Source organism: Poromitra crassiceps (assembly GCF_964638095.1).
Source record: "Poromitra crassiceps genome assembly, chromosome: 14".
Lineage (NCBI taxonomy): Eukaryota > Metazoa > Chordata > Actinopteri > Beryciformes > Melamphaidae > Poromitra > Poromitra crassiceps.
Genome location: NC_139633.1, coordinates 17128478 through 17149197, shown reverse-complemented (window position 1 = coordinate 17149197; position 20720 = coordinate 17128478). Strand labels below are relative to the sequence as shown.

The 20720-nt window shown below is 45.0% G+C and overlaps 2 protein-coding genes across 3 annotated transcripts in view; one reads left to right on the top strand and one right to left on the bottom strand.

Moving 5' to 3' along the window:
• The window catches only part of dbndd1 (dysbindin domain containing 1), a 40042-nt gene extending 23283 nt beyond the window's left edge, over nucleotides 1–16759 (bottom strand). Inside the window, exons 1-3 of one of the 2 annotated variants that reach the window (XM_083651266.1) lie at nucleotides 16623–16759; nucleotides 8400–8558; nucleotides 1883–2020 (exon numbers count right to left, since the gene is read on the bottom strand). In XM_083651266.1, coding sequence (XP_083507392.1) covers nucleotides 1883–2020; nucleotides 8400–8558; nucleotides 16623–16653 — 328 coding nt within the window. In that variant the 5' untranslated portion in view covers nucleotides 16654–16759. The remainder of the gene's footprint in view (nucleotides 1–1882; nucleotides 2021–8399; nucleotides 8559–16622) is intronic. The other variant, XM_083651267.1, reaches the window with a different exon arrangement.
• Nucleotides 16760–18129: 1370 nt separating this feature from the next.
• LOC310789035 (dynein regulatory complex subunit 4-like) overlaps nucleotides 18130–20720 on the top strand; it is a gene marked incomplete at both ends in the record, with an annotated part of 3916 nt that continues 1325 nt past the window's right edge. The window contains 7 exons of the mRNA XM_083650639.1: nucleotides 18130–18135; nucleotides 18711–18809; nucleotides 19594–19791; nucleotides 19874–20080; nucleotides 20215–20269; nucleotides 20362–20567; nucleotides 20680–20720. The exon at nucleotides 20680–20720 is cut by the window's right edge and continues 127 nt beyond it. Coding sequence (XP_083506765.1) covers nucleotides 18130–18135; nucleotides 18711–18809; nucleotides 19594–19791; nucleotides 19874–20080; nucleotides 20215–20269; nucleotides 20362–20567; nucleotides 20680–20720 — 812 coding nt within the window. The remainder of the gene's footprint in view (nucleotides 18136–18710; nucleotides 18810–19593; nucleotides 19792–19873; nucleotides 20081–20214; nucleotides 20270–20361; nucleotides 20568–20679) is intronic.

Here is a 20720-nt window from a genome sequence, read left to right as displayed (position 1 = left end):
CTGCATAGTCAGGAAGTAAAACCAGGAAGAAAAAGCCCCCATGATGGCTTCATGCGCCAATGAGCTACCTCCGTCCGAATGCATGGGTGGGCGTGGCAGGTCCCCTATCCAGTTCTTTTAATACATCCATGATGCAGAGAGGCAGGGGGGAGGGAGGCGTGCAGAGAGGCAGGGGGGCAGGCGTGCAGAGAGGCGGGGGGGAAGGCGTGCAGAGAGGCGGGGGGAGGGAGGCGTGCAGAGAGGCAGGGGGCAGGCGTGCAGAGAGGCAGGGAGGAGGGAGGCATGCAGAGGCAGGAGGGAGGCGTGCAGAGAGGCAGGGGGGAGGGAGGCATGCAGAGAGGCAGGGGGGAGGGAGGCGTGCAGAGAGGCAGGGGGAGGGAGGCGTGCAGAAAGGCAGGGGGGAGGGAGGCATGCAGAGAGGCAGGGAGGGAGGCATGCAGAGAGGCAGGGGGGAGGGAGGCGTGCAGAGAGGCAGGGGGGAGGGAGGCATGCAGAGAGGCAGGGAGGGAGGCATGCAGAGAGGCAGGGAGGGAGGCATGCAGAGAGGCAGGGGGGAGGGAGGCATGCAGAGAGGCAGGGAGGGAGGCATGCAGAGTGGCAGGGAGGGAGGCATGCAGAGTGGCAGGCGTGCAGAGAGGCAGGGGGGCAGGCGTGCAGAGAGTCAGGGGGAGGGAGGTGTGCAGAGAGGGGGGGGGGGCAAAGTGCTGGAGGAGAGTTTTCACTCCCAGCATACAGTATGAAGATCCCAGGTCATAAATAAAACATGGGGGAGATTGTTTTGCTTCCTTTGGCAAATTGAGAGGGAGGTGGGTTAGGCGTTATGCCGTACCTACTGCTGTGCCAGGTTAAACTGTCTCCTCTCTGTTGATGCCAATCAGCACGAGGCCAAGCTGCTGCATTTCAATGAACTATCTTGTACTTGGCTGCTATGGTGCTACAGTAATAAGTCATCACAATGTACCGTCTCAAGTGAATGCACCTTGGTTTCCATTCATTCCAGTTTTCCAGAATGAAATTCCCAATTGTTTATTTGTTTATTAAAAAGGATCCCCCATTAGCTCACGCCTAGACAACAGCTAGTCTTCCTGGGGTCCAAGACAACAATATACATTGTTATTTTATATTTCACTATTATAATGTAAATAAAATTGCTCATGTTAAGACTAATCATAATAATCATCATCATCATCATCATCATCATCATCATGTAAGATCTGTCCCATATGAAAAGGAGAGTGTAGTTGTCAGAATGTTTTTGAAAACTAACTGCCAATGGCACACTGATCAAAAAAATTCCAAACAAAAATAGTTGACCAAAATTAACAGGTCAAACAGTTGACTTAAAAAATTAGCTCAAAATGGAGAGTGTCATTTAAAGACACTCCTTGTACTATTGTGTTTAAAAGTGGCAAGATGTCTTCAAACACGCAAGAAATATCAAAAGAAAATCTGGAGCAAGCAGTGGTAAGAAGAAGACACCTTTTCTCGATTGGTACCAGAGCAGTTACTACAGGCTGTTGATTTGTACCAGAGCAGTTACTACAGGCTGTTGATTTGTACCAGAGCAGTTACTACAGACTGTTGATTTGTACCAGAGCAGTTACTACAGGCTGTTGATTTGTACCAGAGCAGTTACTACAGGCTGTTGATTTGTACCAGAGCAGTTACTACAGACTGTTGATTGGTCCAGGTTTGGTGCTATAGCGCACTTTTCCCCACACACACCTTGAGGGAATCTGGACCAAGGTGTCGTTTGTTTTTGTATTGAAGAAATAAGAGATGTTCTGTCACCTTATTTTTCTTATTGTAAAAAAACATCATGCAATTAAGAATACAATCCAAAGAACATGCCAGATGAGAGAATGTTCTGAACAGGACTTACCTGCTGGGGACTCGTTGTGGTTCTCCTCATCGGAGTCAGCAAAAACTTCAGCCAGTTCCTGGTCAGACATGTCAGTCAACTCTGTCAGATCCAGGAGGTCAAAGTGCACCTCCAAAGAAGACACACTGCTCAGGGGCTCTAAGGGGCAGAGAGAGAGAGAGAGAGAGAGAGAGAGTGAAGATGGCATGGTTATAGTCTGGCATGAAGTCAGGAGCTTTACACTATTTCGCTCATTTTTGCTGACACCACAGAAGAAGAAAGTGGTTCTTGAAAAAGAGCAAGGGATAAATTGCACACAGCTCATCGCCGCATAATGTAATGTCACTCTTGAATCTCAACCGTACTCATAATCAGATCAGTAGCGGTCCCTGGTGGTCCTACAATCGATTTCAACAACACAAAAGACTTTGAATCTATCATCTAGCTTTATCTGCGCTTCTCTTGTAAGCTATGCTGCCTCTACTTCAGGAATATCGAGAGAGATCGCATTGTTGAATCTGCCTCCCAGACAAGCAGCTGGTCTCTGTGCTGAGCTGTGTGGCACTGCCTCTGTATCAGCATGACGCCAGCATGTGAACACAGGCAGCTTGACTGCAGAAGACAAGAGCTAAGGTCAGCGGAGATGAAAATAGCATGCATAGCCAGTTCCAAGACGTGCGTTCCCCTCCATCTCTCTCCTGGGTGTGGGACACCTGTTCCTTTCTGCACACGCCCCTACACCCCCGGCAGGACTCATATGGCTTCTGTTGCACACAAGAAGCACAGGTGTGTTGTTAGCATGTTGTACATCGGCGTGCCAGGCTCTGCATTCCAATCAGGCTGCATCCAAAATGTGTCATGGATCTGACTCTGTAACACATTCTTTATGGAACATATCGCCAAGCAAGGGTGCCAGTAAAGCTGTTAATCCCATGTCTCCTTTAGGAAGCATGTCTGTGTCATATAGGGCTGAACTAATCCAGCATGACATGTATAGAGAGGAAGAAGATGCATTTCCGCATATCCCATTTTATCCCCCATTAGTGCAAATTTTAATTTATTTATCCTGGTTGCTGCTCCACCCTCTGCCGATCTGGGGAGAGCTGAAACTGGCTCCATGCTTCCTCCGAGACATGGGCAGTTAGCCAGCCTCTTCTTTTCACCTGACAGGGGAAGCTTCACCGGTAGGACATGGCACGTGGCAGGATCACGCTATCCCAGAGGAGGCACCACTTCAGCAACCAGGATGTTTTGGTGAGGGGTTCCTATATGAAGGAGAACATGCAAACTCCACACAGAAAGGCCCTTTGACAATCCCACCCGGGCGGTGGGTGGGTGGGCACTCGAGGACATGCGGACGGGCACGCACTCCTTCAGCGCTCACAGCGTCCCAGGTGGGAATCGAACCCAGGACCTTCTAGCTGTGAGGCGACAGCGCTACTGCACTGCACCACCATGCCCCCAAGGAAGAAGATCCTTAATGCTGTGCTGCTATATACTGTAGGGACCACACTGAGACACTGTCGGTGTGTTTGTGTTTCTGTGTGAATGTAATCTCTCGAGATATACTTTTTCTTTTTTTACCGATGGCTTCCCAGATTGGTGTGAATGTGACGATGAATCTGTGCACACAGCGTCTGTGCTGTACGACCTCGAGTAGGAGGGAGCACGTCTGCTTGAGTTAAACACAGAGTGAGCTGTGATGAGCGGGGGTGTGCCTGCCTGTGCAGGGAAACAGAAGGGGTGCCTGACAGGTTGAAAGCTGCCATGATCCCACATCCTCCGTGTGTGCCTGTCTTGAGTTTCCAAGCTGTTGAAAACAAGCCTTCACGGTGAATCCCATTGTTGTGCTCCTCTCTCTCTGCTGCTGCAGAGGTGTCGTTCCCTTCATCCCCATGATACAACACCACACAACGTCGATTTAACCCATTGATACCTGATGCAGCATTTGTGTGTATATCCCTTATTTGTGTGTGTATCCCTTTAAGACCGCGAACCGCGTTAACGCGGTTCGCGGTCTTAAAGGGGATACACACACAAATGCTGCATCAGGTATCGGGTTAAAGAAAGAGAAAGTCAGCCATGTTCCTTTAAATCAGAGAAGAGTCATTATAATGCCGGTCGGAGCGGTGGCCTGGCTGTGAGTGACGAGGCCATATTTCAAGAGAGGAAACTTTTGTGCAATGAAAACAGAAAGAAAGTAGTGCACATGAAAAGAATATAAATCATAAGAGTGAGGGAAGTACAGACTTTTGGAGTGGCATGTTGCTGCTGTTTGAAGTCTTTTAACAAGCCCAAATCTAACTACAGGGAATCAGAGGCAGGAGAAACAGCTAGGCTCGTCTCATCTCTCCTTTATAATCTATACCGTCTCATACATTTGAGTCCTTTTAGAATGATTTTAGAGGCGTATTTGACACTGTCTCAGACTTTGGAAACCCCTGCATTACATTATGTTATTTAGCAGATGCTTTTATCCAAAGCGACTTACAATAGCACATTTTGTCAACAGTAGTGAAATAAACTGTGCAACACAGAAGAAGAAGAAGAAGAAGAAGAAGAAGAAGAAGAAGAAGAAGAAGAAGAAGAAGAAGAAGAAGAAGAAGAAGAAGAAGAAGAAGAAGAAGAAGAAGAAGAAGAAGAAGAAGGGTTAGTTCAAGATGGGCAGTGATTCGGCCGTTCTGACAGAAGGGAGGGATCTCGTTCCACCATTGTGACCCCAGGGACGAATAGTCACGAGAGGGATGAGTGACCTTTGCGCCCACATAGCAATGGACAGGCGAGGTGAGGTGACCTGCGCGGGTGGAGGAGCAGAGGAGCGTGGCGAGGTTTGGAACCTGACCATAGATTACAGATAGGGTGGGGCAGTCTGGTGTACTGTAAATATCCATTTCTACTAGTGCTGCAACGATTAATCGATTAGTCGATCGACAGAAAAGTAATCGACAACTATTTTGATAATCGTTTTGAGTACAATTTTAAGAGAAAAGGTCTAAATTCTCTGATTCCAGCTTCTTAAATGTGAATATTTTCTGGTTTCTTTACACCTGTATGACAGTAAACTGATCTTTGAGTTGTGGACAAAACAAGACATTTGAGAGCGTCATCTTGGGCTTTGGGAAACACTGATTGTCATTCGCTACCATTTTCTGACATTTGACAGACAAAACAACTAATCGATTAATCGAGAAAATAATCAACAGATTAATCGATTATGAAAATAATCCTTAGTTGCAGCCCTAATTTCTACGTGGACATAACCCAGATTCCATACACACTCTTAAGAACTGCCTGTCCAAAGAGTAGTGCTGTCTTGCTTTGCACAGTTGAGAAATAAAAAAAACAAAAAAAATGTTTTGTCCTTCAGGGATCTAGAGATGGTCATGCATGCTTTTATTCCTTGTTGTTTAGACACTGACTATAATGTGACTTCATCTATTCCTGCCTCAGTCAAAAGTCAGTCGAGGGCAAAAACGGCATTTCATTTGAGTATTTTCGATTGGAGAAACGCTAAAAAGCTACATGTAATTAAAGTCAACAGTAGTCAGCAGTCTCACACCGGTTCACATCAGAAGCTTTGCCCATTTTTAAATGTCTGTTGCCCTGCTATTTCACTGCAATCACTTAACGGTTGCCAAGAGCAGTATAGCACCTACATACAGTGTATATAGAGTGTGTATATGTGTAAGAACAGATTGCTCAGGATGAACCTTCCCGAGAGGCTGGGAGATGTTCGCCCACGGCGATCAGTCTCTTTGAGTCCCCTTTTTTGTGAGTCTCTTTTTCATGAAGAGAGGAGAAAGCTAAAGTACCGACACAAGGCTGCGGGGAATTGCGGAGGCGGTCGAAGAAGGAGGAAGACGACAGCAGGAGAGACAGCGTGGCACCAGAGGCTGCTGGGTGATTAAAAAGCCAGGTACAGTCTCTGCAGCTAAGCAGGTAAATGTCTTGAGAGAGATGACATGATAGCAGACGGAGAATTGAAGAGGTTATGCAAAAGAAACACTCCTTGTGCTATTTTCCTGCCGTCATTTTCTGTCGGTTACTAGTTTATCCCCATCGTGCCGCGCTTGTTTTTCCTTAACACCTTCTCCCTCATCCCAATTTCCCCTCCGCCACGCCCGTTCTCCATCAATAATTGATCAGTACGTGTCCCACTCCCCTCCCAGCTGGTGACAGGCAGGCAGAGCGCAACAACCGCTTCCATCTCGACAACCAATCAGGGCCGCTCCGAGATGCCAGCGGGGAGAGATGACAAAAGAGAAGTCACACTGGGGACTCAGAAATAGAGGAGACTTTGTGCCTCGGCAGATGGACAATGTAGAAGACCTACACTACTGTATCCCTCCTTAAAGAAAATATACTGTGCTGTAAAATCTAATTTGGACATCCATAGTGTCTCCTTAATCACACCTTTATTAACATTACGCTTACATTATTAATTTATGCAAATCCAGGAACTGCTGTCTAACCGAATGCCATTTGGTTAATGTAAAATATGTAAAATAATTAAAGGTTTGCAGCTATGAATTAAATTGTGTTGTACATTTCCTTTCCTTTCCTCATGCAGAGATCCAGGTGGATTCAACTGAAGGAACAAAGATAGTAGAAAGAGAGGATGGGTAAGCGGGAGGAGTTCACATTTGGGAGAAGGGATAAGAGGAGAGGGGATGTGCCTGGTACGCTGCATCTGTGTAATCCTCTTCCCTCTCTAGGCTGAGCAGCTGAATGAGGACTGGGTGGAGTCGGATGGGTAAGGTTGTTTGATCATTTTGTAGAAACCCAATCTTTCTTTTTCAGGATGCTATTTTCACAAACGAATGAACATTAGTGATACTAGTAGCAGCGATGATCTCTCTTCACATCTCTCTCGCCCTCTCTCTTTCTGCTTCTCTAGCCTGACTAGTAGCCACACACTGTTTTGGCCAGCCTGCCAGGTGGTGTGGCCAGTGGTCACATTCAAACAGGAGGACAGCGACATTAGCCTCTCTGGATGAGCTGCCTCTCTGAATGTGAGCGTTTGGCTAGTGAAGCGGATAAAGGTTGCCTTGTAGCCCCAGTATCCTGTGTTTCTGTGGCCTGAGGCTCCCTGCCCCCCGGGCCCTTGGTCCAACACATACAGGGAGGCCTCTGTATGGGAGTGGGGCACAATGCATCCTTTCAGGCAAAGCTGTGGAGTGGACTTTGAGAATGATGGCCAGTTAGCAGTGATCATTCAGGGGATTTCAAGACCACAGAGGCTTAACCTGTACTGGACGAGGAGGTAGAGTGTGTGAAATATGTGTGAGAGTTAAAAGCCCATTCACACCTAGAACTATCAATATAAAGATTACAATAAACTATAATGATACATTGTTGCTCAAACCTTCACGTGAGTACAATGGTATTATTACTTTGGTGTGACAATGTTGTTTAATTACTTTAGAGCAGTGGTTCTCAAATGGGGGTCCGCGGACCCCCAGGGGTCCGTGGCACTTTGCCAGGGGGTCCGCGAAAAATTTCAGGTAAAAAAAACAAAAAACAAAACAATATTCCTTCTCAAACTACTTCCTACATGGTGCTAGTCTATCAAAATATCTTGGCTGTCATTGATTGTGTTGCATAGTGGTTTTCTGTACTGTTGACAAATTGTGATATTGTAAGTCGCTTTGGACAAAACAAAAGCGTCTGCTAAATGACGTAATGTAAATGTAATGTAATAAAAAAAAATATATATATATATATATTTTTTGCAAAATCTTCAAAGTTCAACGAAAATAGTTTATGCTTTAAATCTAAAATGGTTCATGGATTACATTCTAATAACAAACCTATCAAATTAAAAGTCAAGCACGTTACCGTGGAAACAATTAAGCTTAGCCCAAAATCACAAATCAGAATGAGGGGGTCCCCGGTATATTTTCTATCTTGTAAGGGGTCCTTGGCTGAAAAACATTTGAGAACCTCTGCTTTAGAGAGCGAGTCAAATAAAAGCACGTCTGTCAGTAAACTAATCACCCTCTGAATATATATTGCTCTGAATATTCGGCACCAAAATACGACAATATCGTTGTAGCGTGAATGCTTGAGCAACAATGTATCGTCATACTTTATAGTTGTCTTCATAGTTATCGCTCTAGCTGTGAACGGGCCTGAAGACATATCTTTTTTCTAATCTTTTTGTTTAGTGTTATAGACTCGATAACACTAAACTATGATATCGAGGCTTGTGGTAGAAGTTCATGTGTCACTACTCTAGGGGCATCACTGTTATTCATGAGACACTCCGCAATAGAAATAGCCTATCCTCTGTGCTTATGATGCAGCAGTCAGGCACTTTCCTGTAACATACCAACTTCTTCTTGGTCATACCATATTTAGGTTTTCCTACCTCCTTCTTCATGGGTGACATTTGCTGTAACTCAGTTTTGTTGCTCAAGGTATTTTTCATCCGTCTTCAACCTGTATCATCTCTTTCCCACCCAAGTCTGTAGTAGCACTTCATATTCTTCAATTATCACCATGTCACACTCTCATTTCCATCCATCCATCCCCTTACCCCGGTACTCACGTCTCCTCTCAGTGATGTGCAGCAGGCCAGCAGGGTGCCCTGAGAGGCTGCCCTCCTCCTCCACGGCTGGGTGGTGGAACAGCAGCTCCTTGGATAGTTCGCCTGAGCTGGAGGGCTTCAGCAGCTTCTGGGTGTCTTTGGTGGGCTCTTTCGAGAGGGGGGGGGGGGGTGGGAGAGGGAGGGAATAAGAGAGAGAGAGGGAGGGAGAGGGGGAGGGAGAGAGAAGGGGGGAGAGAGAAAGGGAGAGGGAGACATGGAGGGAGAGAGAGGGAGGGAGACATGGAGGGAGAGAGAGGGAGGGAGAGAGACATGGAGGGAGAGGGAGAGGGAGGTAGAGTCAGGTGTTGCTCATGGACTTGTGCATCGAAGACAAGACAATATAGGTGGTTCAGAGATAGAGACTTACAGTATTTCAGTTTCCCCTAACTTTGACCCATTTCCCATGAACCCAACACAGCTTAATATAAGACAGTAATTATGCGGTTAAATCTTTACAAAGACACATGTTTGGCTCATGAAAGGGAACACATTCGCAGTGCTGGAAGAACTCAATGCTCCTTTCCATTCCTATCAGTCATGTACTGAGGTTATTACTGTAGGCTCTTTGCATAACCAATGCTATTATGTATCCCCACTGAGATGATCCTGTATCAGATCTAAGACTAACATGAATCCCCAGGTTATTGCATCACCTGACCTCTGTAATCCCTCTCTGTTGGCTCTCTGTCACACATCTGCATTCATACAGGCACACCTCTCATCTGTCACACCTGCATCCCCTTCTCTGTGTGTGTGTGTGTGTGTGTGTGTGTGTGTGTGTGTGTGTGTGTGTGTGTGTGTGTGTGCGCGCGCGCGTGCGTGCGTGTCAGAGATAATGTTTGATGTCTCTTCAGGTGCGTGTGTCCCCGAGCAAACATCTAATTTTGTTAATGTGGGTTGACATAAGGCTGTGGGAAGGAGGAGTGAATATTCAAAGGAGGGCAGATAAAGAGTTTAGTCAGTAGAATCGGAACACTATTGCGTGGAGAATGGTACAGAGGTTTATGGAGGGAGGGAAAAGACTGCATAATTAATAATAATTAATTTCATATTTGATCCAAGCAAATCCTAAACATTGGCACATATATACACCCCCCCCCCCCCTTCCCCCATGATCATGTTGTGTTCAGGTTTCATTTGGAGTTGATTTGGATCAGCATTACAGCATTGCAGCAGCTATTCTTCCTGGGGTCACAATCCTAGATGTTATTAGGATGTTAGGAGAATTAACCCTAACATACATGTCTTTGATGGTGAGAGGAGACCAGAGCACCTGGAGGAAACCCACATGAACACGGGGGGAACATGCAAACTCCACACAGAAAGGACCTGGGACGGACCGGGGTTCGAACCCAGGACCTTCTTGCTGTGAGGCAGCAGCGTTAACAACCAAAAACCTGTGCCTGGAAGTATTGCAATTCACACTATAAATGCAATATTTAGCTAAATACATAGATTCTTTTTAACTAGGCATCGATTCCATCACCCGCCCTGCAGCTCGCCTCCCGCGCGGGCTTGCCTCATCGCCTGGTCTATTGGCATGCGCAGCGCAGAATTGCTCAATTTCACATCACTGATGACATCACTCACTGATGGCATCACAATTGCTCAACTTTGCATGTCATAGACATTGTGACATCATTACTGACCAGATCATCACAAATCTCACAAAAAGAGTGGGACAAAAATTGCAGAGAAACAAACAAACAAAAACAGAACCCACTTACTCCCTTTTATATATGATGATGATGATGATGATGATGATGATGATGATAAAATAAATGTTATTTGTATAGAGCTTTTCAATGACCCAAAGACGATGACAATAGAAGTCCACAGGAAACAAATAACAACATGCAACATGCAAATAACACAAAACACAGCTAAACAGGGATACATGGAAACATAAAGAGGGAGGGACCGTGTGGGAGGACAGCGCCCAGTCAGGGAAGACAGGAAGCCAGCATGGGTGGAAGAGGTGGTTAAGGGTAGGGGAGGTTGTACGCTTGGGAGAACCGTTTTTAGTCAGGATTTGAGAATGGAGAGTGAGGGTGAATCTCTGACAGGCAGGCTGGGGGAGGGAGTTCCAGACAGGGGGCTGCTCTAGAGAGAGAATGCTCTGTCTCCAAAGCTGCAGAGTTTGGATGGTGAGAGGAACAGTGGATGTGGATCGGAGGGGGGTGGGGCGATGGGGGTGGAGGAGGTCAGAAGGATAGGGGAGGCAGGCTGTGGAGGCCTTTGAAGGTGAGTAGGAGTAGTTTGAAGGTGATGCGAGGACAGGTGTGACGTGGTGAGCAGGCGGGCAAGCCATCTGGAATCTATGGAGGGATCAGGAGCTGATGCAGTGAGGAGGGAGTTCAGAGTCAGAGTCAGTTTATTTTGCAATTTGCAGTAGACACACACTACATTGGAATTGGGGTGCAAGGAGCTTAAAAACATACAAAACAAACACAACGAATCACACTGAGAATATGTAAAAACAATTAGACATAATAAAATAAAATAAAATAAAATAAAATAAAATGGGACAAAAACACTTGTGGATAGGCCCGAATGATCTGATTTAGATTTGAAGTGCAGGATAATAAAGTGCATGAAATAAAGCACCTATCGAAGCAGCATTTCATGGATAAATAGCAGTGTAAGACATCTTATTCAAATGAAAAACAAACAAAAAAAGGAGCATGGTCAAGGAAGTCTAGACAAGTGGATCGGGAGCTGATGCCAGTGAGGAGGGAGTTACAGGAGTCTATGGTGGGATCGGGAGCTGATGCCAGTGAGGAGGGAGTTAAAGGAGTCTATGGTGGGATCGGGAGCTGATGCCGGTGAGGAGGGAGTTACAGGAGTCTATGGTGGGATCGGGAGCTGATGCCGGTGAGGAGGGAGTTGTTACAGTAGTCTAGGCAGGAGGAGATGATGAAGGCGTGGATGAACAATTCAGCAGCAGGGGGGGGGGGGAGAGGCATCGTCTGATTCTAGCGATGTTGCAGAGATGGGAGTATGATGACGTCTTAATGATGGAGCTGACATGGGGATCGGATGAGAGGGTGGGGTCGAGGATGAAACCAAGGTTGCGAGCTCGGGGGTGGGTGGGGGCGCTGATGGTTGTGGTCGATGGCGATTGTGATGGGTTTGACCATATCATGCAGACCTGATGGAAAGTAGAGTGGGAGTAGTAGCTCCCCGATGGGCCGGGCCAGATGGCTGGTACCATTAATGCTTGCAGTATATCAAATCAGACTGTGCGTGCACTCCAGCAGAAGGCCTGGCCAGCTGAGGCACAGCCAAAGCATGATGGATTCTGATTTCACCCTGGACACCCCAATGTTCTTTGTTGGCTATTGATTTATTCTCCCGGGCAGGGTGCGAACAAACCCAAAGACTATATAGCTTTACTTTCCCTGTTATAATAAAATGTCTGTTCAATACCGTCTACCAGGAGATTCAGTTTCCACTCCCATCACCTTGTCTGGCGAGCAGCGGTTCGTAGAGGCAACCACATCGACATCGTGCATTAAAATCGCACAACTAGGAGTTGATTATTCCTTACTTATGTTGAGTGTCTGTAACGTATCATTGCCATCAATGCTGCTTTTCTTGGTCAGGTCCTTCTTGTCAATGAGGCAAAAATAAATACATGTCTTGTAATATGTTGAGTGTTTTGGTGGAAGATCGACCTGGCTCTCAATCAGGATGTTCATGACTGACTGAATGACAATGAGCTGTTAGAGGTCTGACCAGGGCGGTACCTGCATGTGGCTCCTGAAGGGGAGACAAGTTCAGGGTTTTCCCTGGCTCAGAATGGGCCTTTGGGGGGGTGTCTATGGATGTCAGTAACCATCGATTCGTGCATAACCTAGATTTGACTTTTGGGTTAGTGTCAGGGTTATTTTGAACACATATATATCAGTCATTGTCAGAAATTATGGAGCAATGTTTTCTCAGCACCCCAAGTTTCAGACTAGTCATTTCAACATAGAAATGAGACTTTTAACTTTGAAAATCTCAAATTGATCACCATTCTCCAAATCCACAATTCGATTTGAGTTTCGATTTAAAGATCACAATTCAATTCGATTTAAACTTCTCCTTTTTTCAGCACAGACGGCTATGCCATTAACTATCGAGTCTTGATTAGTAAAAATACTGAGATATCATATTCGGGGCTTAAACCCTGAAAGAAAGACCCTGGCGACCCAGGAGGATTTCCCACGGTGAGCTCGTTAACTAGCAGCTACACTGTGTCATCAGTCATTGAAATTTTGTTTTTTCCCCCAACACTTCCGGACGCGTGCAAGGAGGCGTGGGTGGAGAGAAACAAAAATACTGGGAGAATCGCGGCGATTCTGCTTGTGATTTCAATGATCGAAATTGAACGCTCATTTAGATCAATTAGCGGGTAGTCAGGGTTGTCCTGAATATATCAATATATCAGGCCTTTGCGGCCTTTGGAGGGTGGCTAAATCCTAATTAAGGCGCAAAAAACCTCCATGCAGGAAAAACCCTGACATTTATACAGACGCATTGATCTAGCTAGTACCATCACATGTGTCTCAGTGTGGGCAGTGAAGACACCATCAGCACATAGCGGACATAACGAGAACATCGGTGACTGCTGGTGGAAGATATAGGAGGACATGATGTGGCCTTTTCAGGCCAGGGCTAAGTGTTTTTGCATGATCCTCTGAATCAGCGGACCCTTTGGTTCACAGAGAAAGATGAGACAGAGTGTGTGTGTTTGAGAGAGAGACACAGAGAGAGAGACACACAGAGAGAGAGAGAGAGAGAGAGAGAGAGAGAGAGAGAGAGAGAGAGAGAGAGAGAGAGAGAGAGAGAGAGAGAGAGAGGAGATGTTTGCCAACAGCTGAATCAAACTCATGTCTTGGTTCGATAAATCAATCTACTGCACAGAGAAGGCGGAAGAAATAAACAATTTCTCTCAAACACCCTTTTTGCCAGTTCATTGTGCTTGGTATTTTCTCTTTATCACTTCTCCTTATATTACGTATACACTCTGCAATGAGATTTTTTACAACATTTATTATTCTAAAGGTAGCGCACCAAACTGCATGTGTACATCAGATTATTAAATCACTCCACAGTGAAGTCTCCTAGTAGGTTTGTTGTGGTGGTGCGTGATCTGCCCATGTGTTGTTATAATTGTCCAAAAGAGGGCTGTGAATGATCTATACCAGGGGTTCCCAACCTTTTTTGTGCCGCGGACCGGTAGATAGATGGGGAAAAAAGTCGCGGACCGGTTGTCAATTTTAATAATTAAAGATTTTTTATTTTTTTTAACATAGGCTATAATATAGGCTGTGTGGTAGTTGAAACATAGTTTCAAGTTGACGTTTATTTATGTTTGTAGTTTGTAAAAGAAATGTTGCAGCCCGGTACCGGTCCACGGCCCGATGGTTGGGAACCACTGATCTATACCACTAAACATGATCCAGAATAATCACTTTCACCCCGTGATGCATTCCCTCATGAGTGGTTTGAGACCGTGTCTTCCAGGATGACAATACCGCTATCCTCCACAAGCCACAATTGTTGACCCAGTGGTTGGGTCTAATTCAATTCAATCTCCTTGAGCACATATTATGCAGATTGAGCATGTACAGGACATTCTGGTACAGGAAGCAGCACCCAGATATGGAGACAGGGATCAGTGTGACCAACCCTGGCAGAAAAGGCGCCTCCCACATGAGTGAAGGAGAGCCACCGTCACTCTGATGTGTCTGCTGAGGTCGCAACTTGCAAAATGCTGTCAAACACACCACTGTCACTACAGTACAATAGTAGGGCTGGGAATCACCAGATGCCCCGCAATACGATATTATCACGATACTTATGTCACGATAGTATTGCGATATTGCGATATGCTAGTATTGTGATATATTGAGTATTGCGATATATTGTGATTTATTAAGTTTTTTTCAACTGGAAATGATGTCCGCAAAGGAAAACCCTTTGTCCACATCTGTTTGATCTAATGAGATCAAGTTTCCAGTCTGTTCATCTCACGTCAATCATTTCTATTGCAGCAAAATGGGATTGTCAAGCAGAGACAGACTGACCAACACTGTCATAAAAACCTGTCATAAATGTTGCATTCACTTGACATTTTGTATAATAAAATATCACGATACTTGACATTCGATATGATATATTGCCCACAAAATATTGCGATACTATGCTGTATCGATGCTGTGGTTGACCTATGACCTATGCTGTGTGTAAGGAAAAAAAATCTCTACACCGGTAAAGCAATGCATGAAAATGAACCTGAAGCTCGAATCCTTGCAAATAAAACCTCCACAATGTATGTAATGAATGTAACATTATAACACATTCCACACGTCGTTTACACGGCCCAAAAACCAGTCACTCACAACAAATATATAATATTATTTGGCTGTGAGCAATAATTTGTTTGTTCTCTTGCATGTGGGGAAATGATCAGCTGCTATATTAACAACACAAAACCAACAGAGTTTCTCACATCAGTGACCAACTCTAGTCTAGACTGCCAGAAATTTGTATTGACATGGGGATGTATAGACTCAGCCAGGGATAGCGGAACGCATCTGAACTTGGGGGGGCCGGGGGGCGTGTCGGGGGGGGCGTGTCCCCCCGTCGGGGGGGCGCCCCCCCCCCCCCCCCCCCCCCCCCCCGAATCTCGGCAGCACCGAAGAAAATTTTATGTTTTTTGGACTTTTATCCATATTTAGAAGAATATTTAATTTTAAATTAACATTAGGATTATACTGTTGTGATGTCATTATTCAGTATCTTCTCCTTTTCTATTATTAGTATTAGTATTAATATTAAATACTGAGTATCTCATGAAAAACTATTAATATTGCATCTTTTGTGTTTAGCTCCGTCTCACAGCAGGCCCGGCTCCAGAACCAAATTACAGAGGGGGCCTGCCCCTAGCTTGGGGGGGCCAAGGGGGGTCCGGGGGGATTCTCCCCCGGAAGAAGATTTTGTACATTTTAAAGTAAAATTCGTCAAACTGGTGCATTTGAGAGCAAAAGGAAGAGGCTAAATCTATGAGGAACTACACACATCTCTAATGTGTTGTGACTTTACAAATAGGCCTAAACAATTAATATTAAATGTATTTACACATTGTGCACAAATTGCATTCATTGTGACAAATTTACAATAGTTAATTACTATCCAGCCAGAATCATTGCAAATGGAGGTTCAAAGTAACAGTTAGCAATAGCATTCAGTTAATCAATGCCTAATGACAGCCAGATTCCGTTTTAAACTTTAAAACAGAAAAACGGAAAAACGTTTTTAGCACACACAAAAAAAAAAAAAAAATTGAATGGGGGGGCCAGTTTAGGGAATGGGGGGGCCCGGCCCGGTCAGGCCCCCCTCCAATGCCGGGCCTGTCTCACAGCATTGTAACATTGTAGTGCAGCAAGAAAGGAAAACTACTGTAAACATTTGAACCACATTTCTTGTTTAGAACCTATAGCTAGCAACATCGCCATCTCCTGAAAAACATTAATATTGCACCTTTCTTGTGGCTACATCACAGCATCTACTGAAAAACATTTATAGTGGATCTGACTTGTTTAGTTCACTTTAGATTCACATCACATCTGAAAAACAACCAGTCGAGTGTAATAAGTAAATGAGGTTTAATTGTAAAAAAAAAAAAAAAAAAAAAAAAAATCTAAAAAAAAAAAAAAAAAAAAAATTTTTTTTTTTTTTTGGGAACTGAAAAGTACCCGGGCCGCGGCCCGGGTGGCCCGGGCGGTTCCGCGATCCCTGGACTCAGCTGTGGTCCAATTACCAGTCTGGACAGGCATGCAGTGTAGTCTGTAGTGTTGGAGCACTGGCAGCGAATGGAGTGTCAGTGCACACACTAAATACTGGGAAAATCTATTGTTCTAATACAAAAAGCTTGACCTTAATTAATAATTTGAGAAAGTCTTATGTCTAAACATCATGAACATGTTAAGCAGGAGACTTCTGTTACTCACAGTGGACACTACAGGCTATTCACAGCACAAGTCTAAGTCATTCAGAATACAACCAGGGCAAGACAAAGACGCCCTGCAACGCTATGCCTCTCGTGTCATGGCACGGAGACCAAGGCAGAGAGGAGACCAAGGCAGAGAGGAGAGAGAGAGAACAGAAAATGGCTCTTACCTGGGCTCCCTGCCCCTCCCTGTGCCTCCATGCAGCTCAGCAGAGAGTGCCCTGCTGTTCACAACAACAGCATCGGAGAGTGGAGGAGACAGACAGAGAGGGAAGAAGGGAGAGGCGAGGGGAGAGAGTGTGTGTGTGTGTGTGTGTGTGTGTGAGAGAGAGAGAGGGAGGGAGAGAGAGAGACCCAGGCACTCCACAGATCCTGCTCCTCCTTTTTTTGTCCTCCGTTGTTCTAGATTTCACAAGCAGGTGATGTTGGCTTCTCAGTCAGCACTCGACCTGGAACGCCACACAGAGAGGTGCTGCGCTGCCACACAGAGAGTTGCTGCGCTGCCACACAGAGAGGTGCTGCGCTGCCACACAGAGAGGGAGTTGACCAGAAAGAGGGAGGATATATGGGAAGAGCCAGATCACAGCATAATGGCAAAGCCACACTTGGTTTAGTGAAGCACAGCGCTGTGTGAAAGAGCCAGACTGGGTGGGTACAGAATACAGAGGGACCCAGAGAGAGGGAGAAGAGGGGGAGGAGAGGAGGAGGAGGGGGGGTAAAAGCTGGCAACCGGCCCAGGCTGAGGGAGGGGGGTATCAGGGAGGGCTGCGGGGCACTAGAGGGGAGGAGGTGTGTGTGTGCGTGTGTGTGTGTGGGGGGGGGGGGTAATGTTGGTGGGTGTGGATGTGTGTGTGTGTGTGTGTGTGTGGGGGGGGGGGGGGGGGGGGCTATGTGCAATTCTTATTTATAGCATGATACATTATTGATCTGCGTGTGGGTGTGGAGGCTATGTCCAATTATAATTGATAGCATGATACACTATTAATCTGTGTGTGTGTGTGTGTGTGTGTGTGTGTGTGTGTGTGTGTGTGTGTGTGTGTGTGTGTGTGTGTGTGTGTGTGTGTGTGTGTGTGTGTGTGTGTGCGTACGTGTCGTGCATGACGCGCAATAATAGGGTATTTTGTTATGGGCAATTTGTTTTAAAAATGATGGGTGGGTCAGTTTACCTCAAATAAGCACACACGCCCGCGCGACGTACAGTCCTGGAAGTTGGACTTCCTGGTGATGAGAGGAGATGTGGCAGGATCAAACCCTCTCTGGTAAAACAATAATTGCTCATTTAGCATTTAGCATTTGGGGCAGTTTTGGCATTGCAACATCGTTGGAAATAACGATTACCTGTAGATTCCGTCATGGAATTTATTCATTTTGATACTGCAGTGCTTTGAAATCGGAATCCCATACCTGTGGGAAAGCAGAATCGATGCTTGTTCTTCTTCTTCCTTTAGATGCGACCACCTGCCATTGATTGTAATGCCAATGCTACCTGCCTGGTAGAGATTGCCCTCTAGTGGAAATATCCGAAACCGCGCCTTCAGATAATCACCGGGTGGTGTTGCCTTGACAACGCTTATGTTGTTTGTGATCGCAGTGGATACCGTGCTAACCGTTAGGCTAGCTCTGTCAAAACATACTGCTGGTATCTGATCTTAGTGTGTTTGCTTTGCGCAATATTTGATGATGGTGAGCAAACTTCTTTTATTCTGTGAGTGTATCACAAGTAAACTAGTAAAAAAGAAGTTGGATAACTTGTGTTTGGTTGATAAAATCTGCTGTTAGGCTACTGTATCCTCAGCATTGTATCTTTTCTTAATGGCCTTTTCAATTATGTAAGGATCCTGCATTTGAGGGATGAGCAGCACAGCTGATTATGTGGCTAGAGAACAAAGTCAAATCTGGCCAAATTTACCTGCCAATGTCAAACAGTGTACATCCTCCTGTTGGTATTATTGACTGTAGCCTCTTGTTTTTGTTTTGAATTGTTTGGGGGATTAGATGATTGAACTCTATCAGTAAAAAAGGAACAAACAAGACTATTTGCAAATGTACCTTTTATAGAGCCTAAGTAGCGGGTAGAAAGAACCTATGCAGACACAACAGCCACAATAATCCTGCACCAACATTTCTGAGCTACATGATATAATATATTAATACCATACAGTAGTGGGTATTACTGGGTAAACTTTGGCAAAGGTAGGAAAATGATGCTATATTATGGACAGGGATTTTAATCCTCTGACGATTTATTTTCGCTCTAGCCACCCAAAAACAAAAGCACAAGTAAGAAGTCTGCAAAAAAGGGAAAGCCGCCTGCAGTGGTAGATGGCCTTTCCACGGAGGAGATGTCCAAGGAGCAGGTAAGAAGTATGATATCCAAATCCATGATGGACTCAAAAACAATCTTTTTAGAGGTATGTTGTGTTTAAAGTGATGGTGTCAGATTTAATCAGTATTGTAAAGTTTACGTCAGGGAGTCATCAAGGCTCTCAGTCCATTTATGATGTGTTAAAGGGATAGTTTGGATTGTGTTCGGACAGTGGAGTTGAGTTAAGTTTGTCAAAACTGCCTGTAAAAAAATTGACAGTGACAATCTTTTTTTAATTAACAACAAAAGACAAAATGACAGATTTAATTTGAGGTTAACATACCTTATAAGCTACTGGCTGTGTCTCATTTGAAACACACATAACAAAAACTATACAATAAGTTACAAAATATCACATAATTATCCGTATTGCTATTTCTATTGAAGTATCAGTAGCAATTTTTATTATCAATTTATATTTTCCCTTACCTTACCTTTTTCAAACTTAGCAAAAATATCCATGCAAAACCACATGTGGGTCACATGCTTGATGAGGCAAATTAGAATTGCCATAATAGAGGCCCCTGTATCTCTTTGACATCACTATGGATGATCATTGGCTGGAAATGGCATGGTGATGCTTGGAGGCTTACTGTTCGCTGGGAATAAAAGTTCAGAGTTCAATGTGATCCCTACATTTAGAGAACTGAAGTAATAAGCTACAATACCTGATTGGTAGTCGGTATACACTCTACCTGAAAATTGTTAAAGCTGCCTGAAAATGGTTACTCTGAGTCACATATGCCTACACACCAAAATGAATGTCTTTATTGTAGCTGGAGCAGCACATCATTCGCCTTCGAGAGGAACTGGACAGAGAGAGGGAGGAGAGAAACTACTTCCAGCTGGAGAGGGACAAGATCCACACTTTCTGGGAGATCTCCAAAAGACACCTGGAGGAGAGCAAGGCCGAGCTGAGGAACAGAGACCGTGAGATGGAGGAGGCTGAGGATCACCACCAAGTAGAGATCAAGGTAGGGTAGTGTTAATGTAATGGACACATGTGGTGTATTATGAACTTCATATTGCTCACTGTATTACTGCATGTCCCACCAGGTGTACAAGCAGAAGATGAAGCACCTGCTGTGTGAACAGCAGAACACCATCTCTGAGCTGAAAGCAGACGGTGTGGTCTCCACTAAGCTGATGCAGAACGAGCATGCAGGATTAGAGAAGGAGCTGCGTAAAGGCATGCGTGTTCTCAAGGTGGACTTCAAGGAGCAGGAGCTCTCCACTGAGAACCTCAGCAAAGAGGTCAAAATGGTGAGTCTGGTTTATTTCTACACTTTTTGGTCTGGTAAGTAAGTGTCAATACTCCCTCCATGCTGTCTTATTTCTACATTTCAGCAGCAATGCCACAAACATCTAAGTTGTCACACTCATCTCCATCTCAACAGAGACATGACGAAGAGTTAATTGAAACAAGGAACTCTTTCGAGATGCAAGCCAAAGGTAAATAAACGTAAATGCCCACCATTCAAAAACTACATTTCGAAACCTCAAATTAGGAACTATAATTTTCTGTCTGTTGCTTTTTTGAGTAGAAATTGAGGTGAAGTATAAGGAGAAGATGCATCTGCTGCGGCAAGAGCAGGATAAGAGGAGGACAAGTGAAATCGGTGAGATTGAGGATCGCATGAACGGCCACATCAGCATTCTCTTAAAGGACCACGAGAAAGCGCTGACTGTTATGAAGGCTTACTTCAATGACACCACGCAGAATGGCGTGGATGTCTACAACTCACTGAAGGCAAGGGATAATACAAACGCCTCCACCCTGTCACACTGAAGCCAAAGAATATCCAGGTTTATGCTCCAGCTGTGTATCGTTTCACACGACATGGATTATTGTCGTTTCTTAGGAGCAGAATACAGACCTGAAGAGGAAACAGAAGCAGCTGGA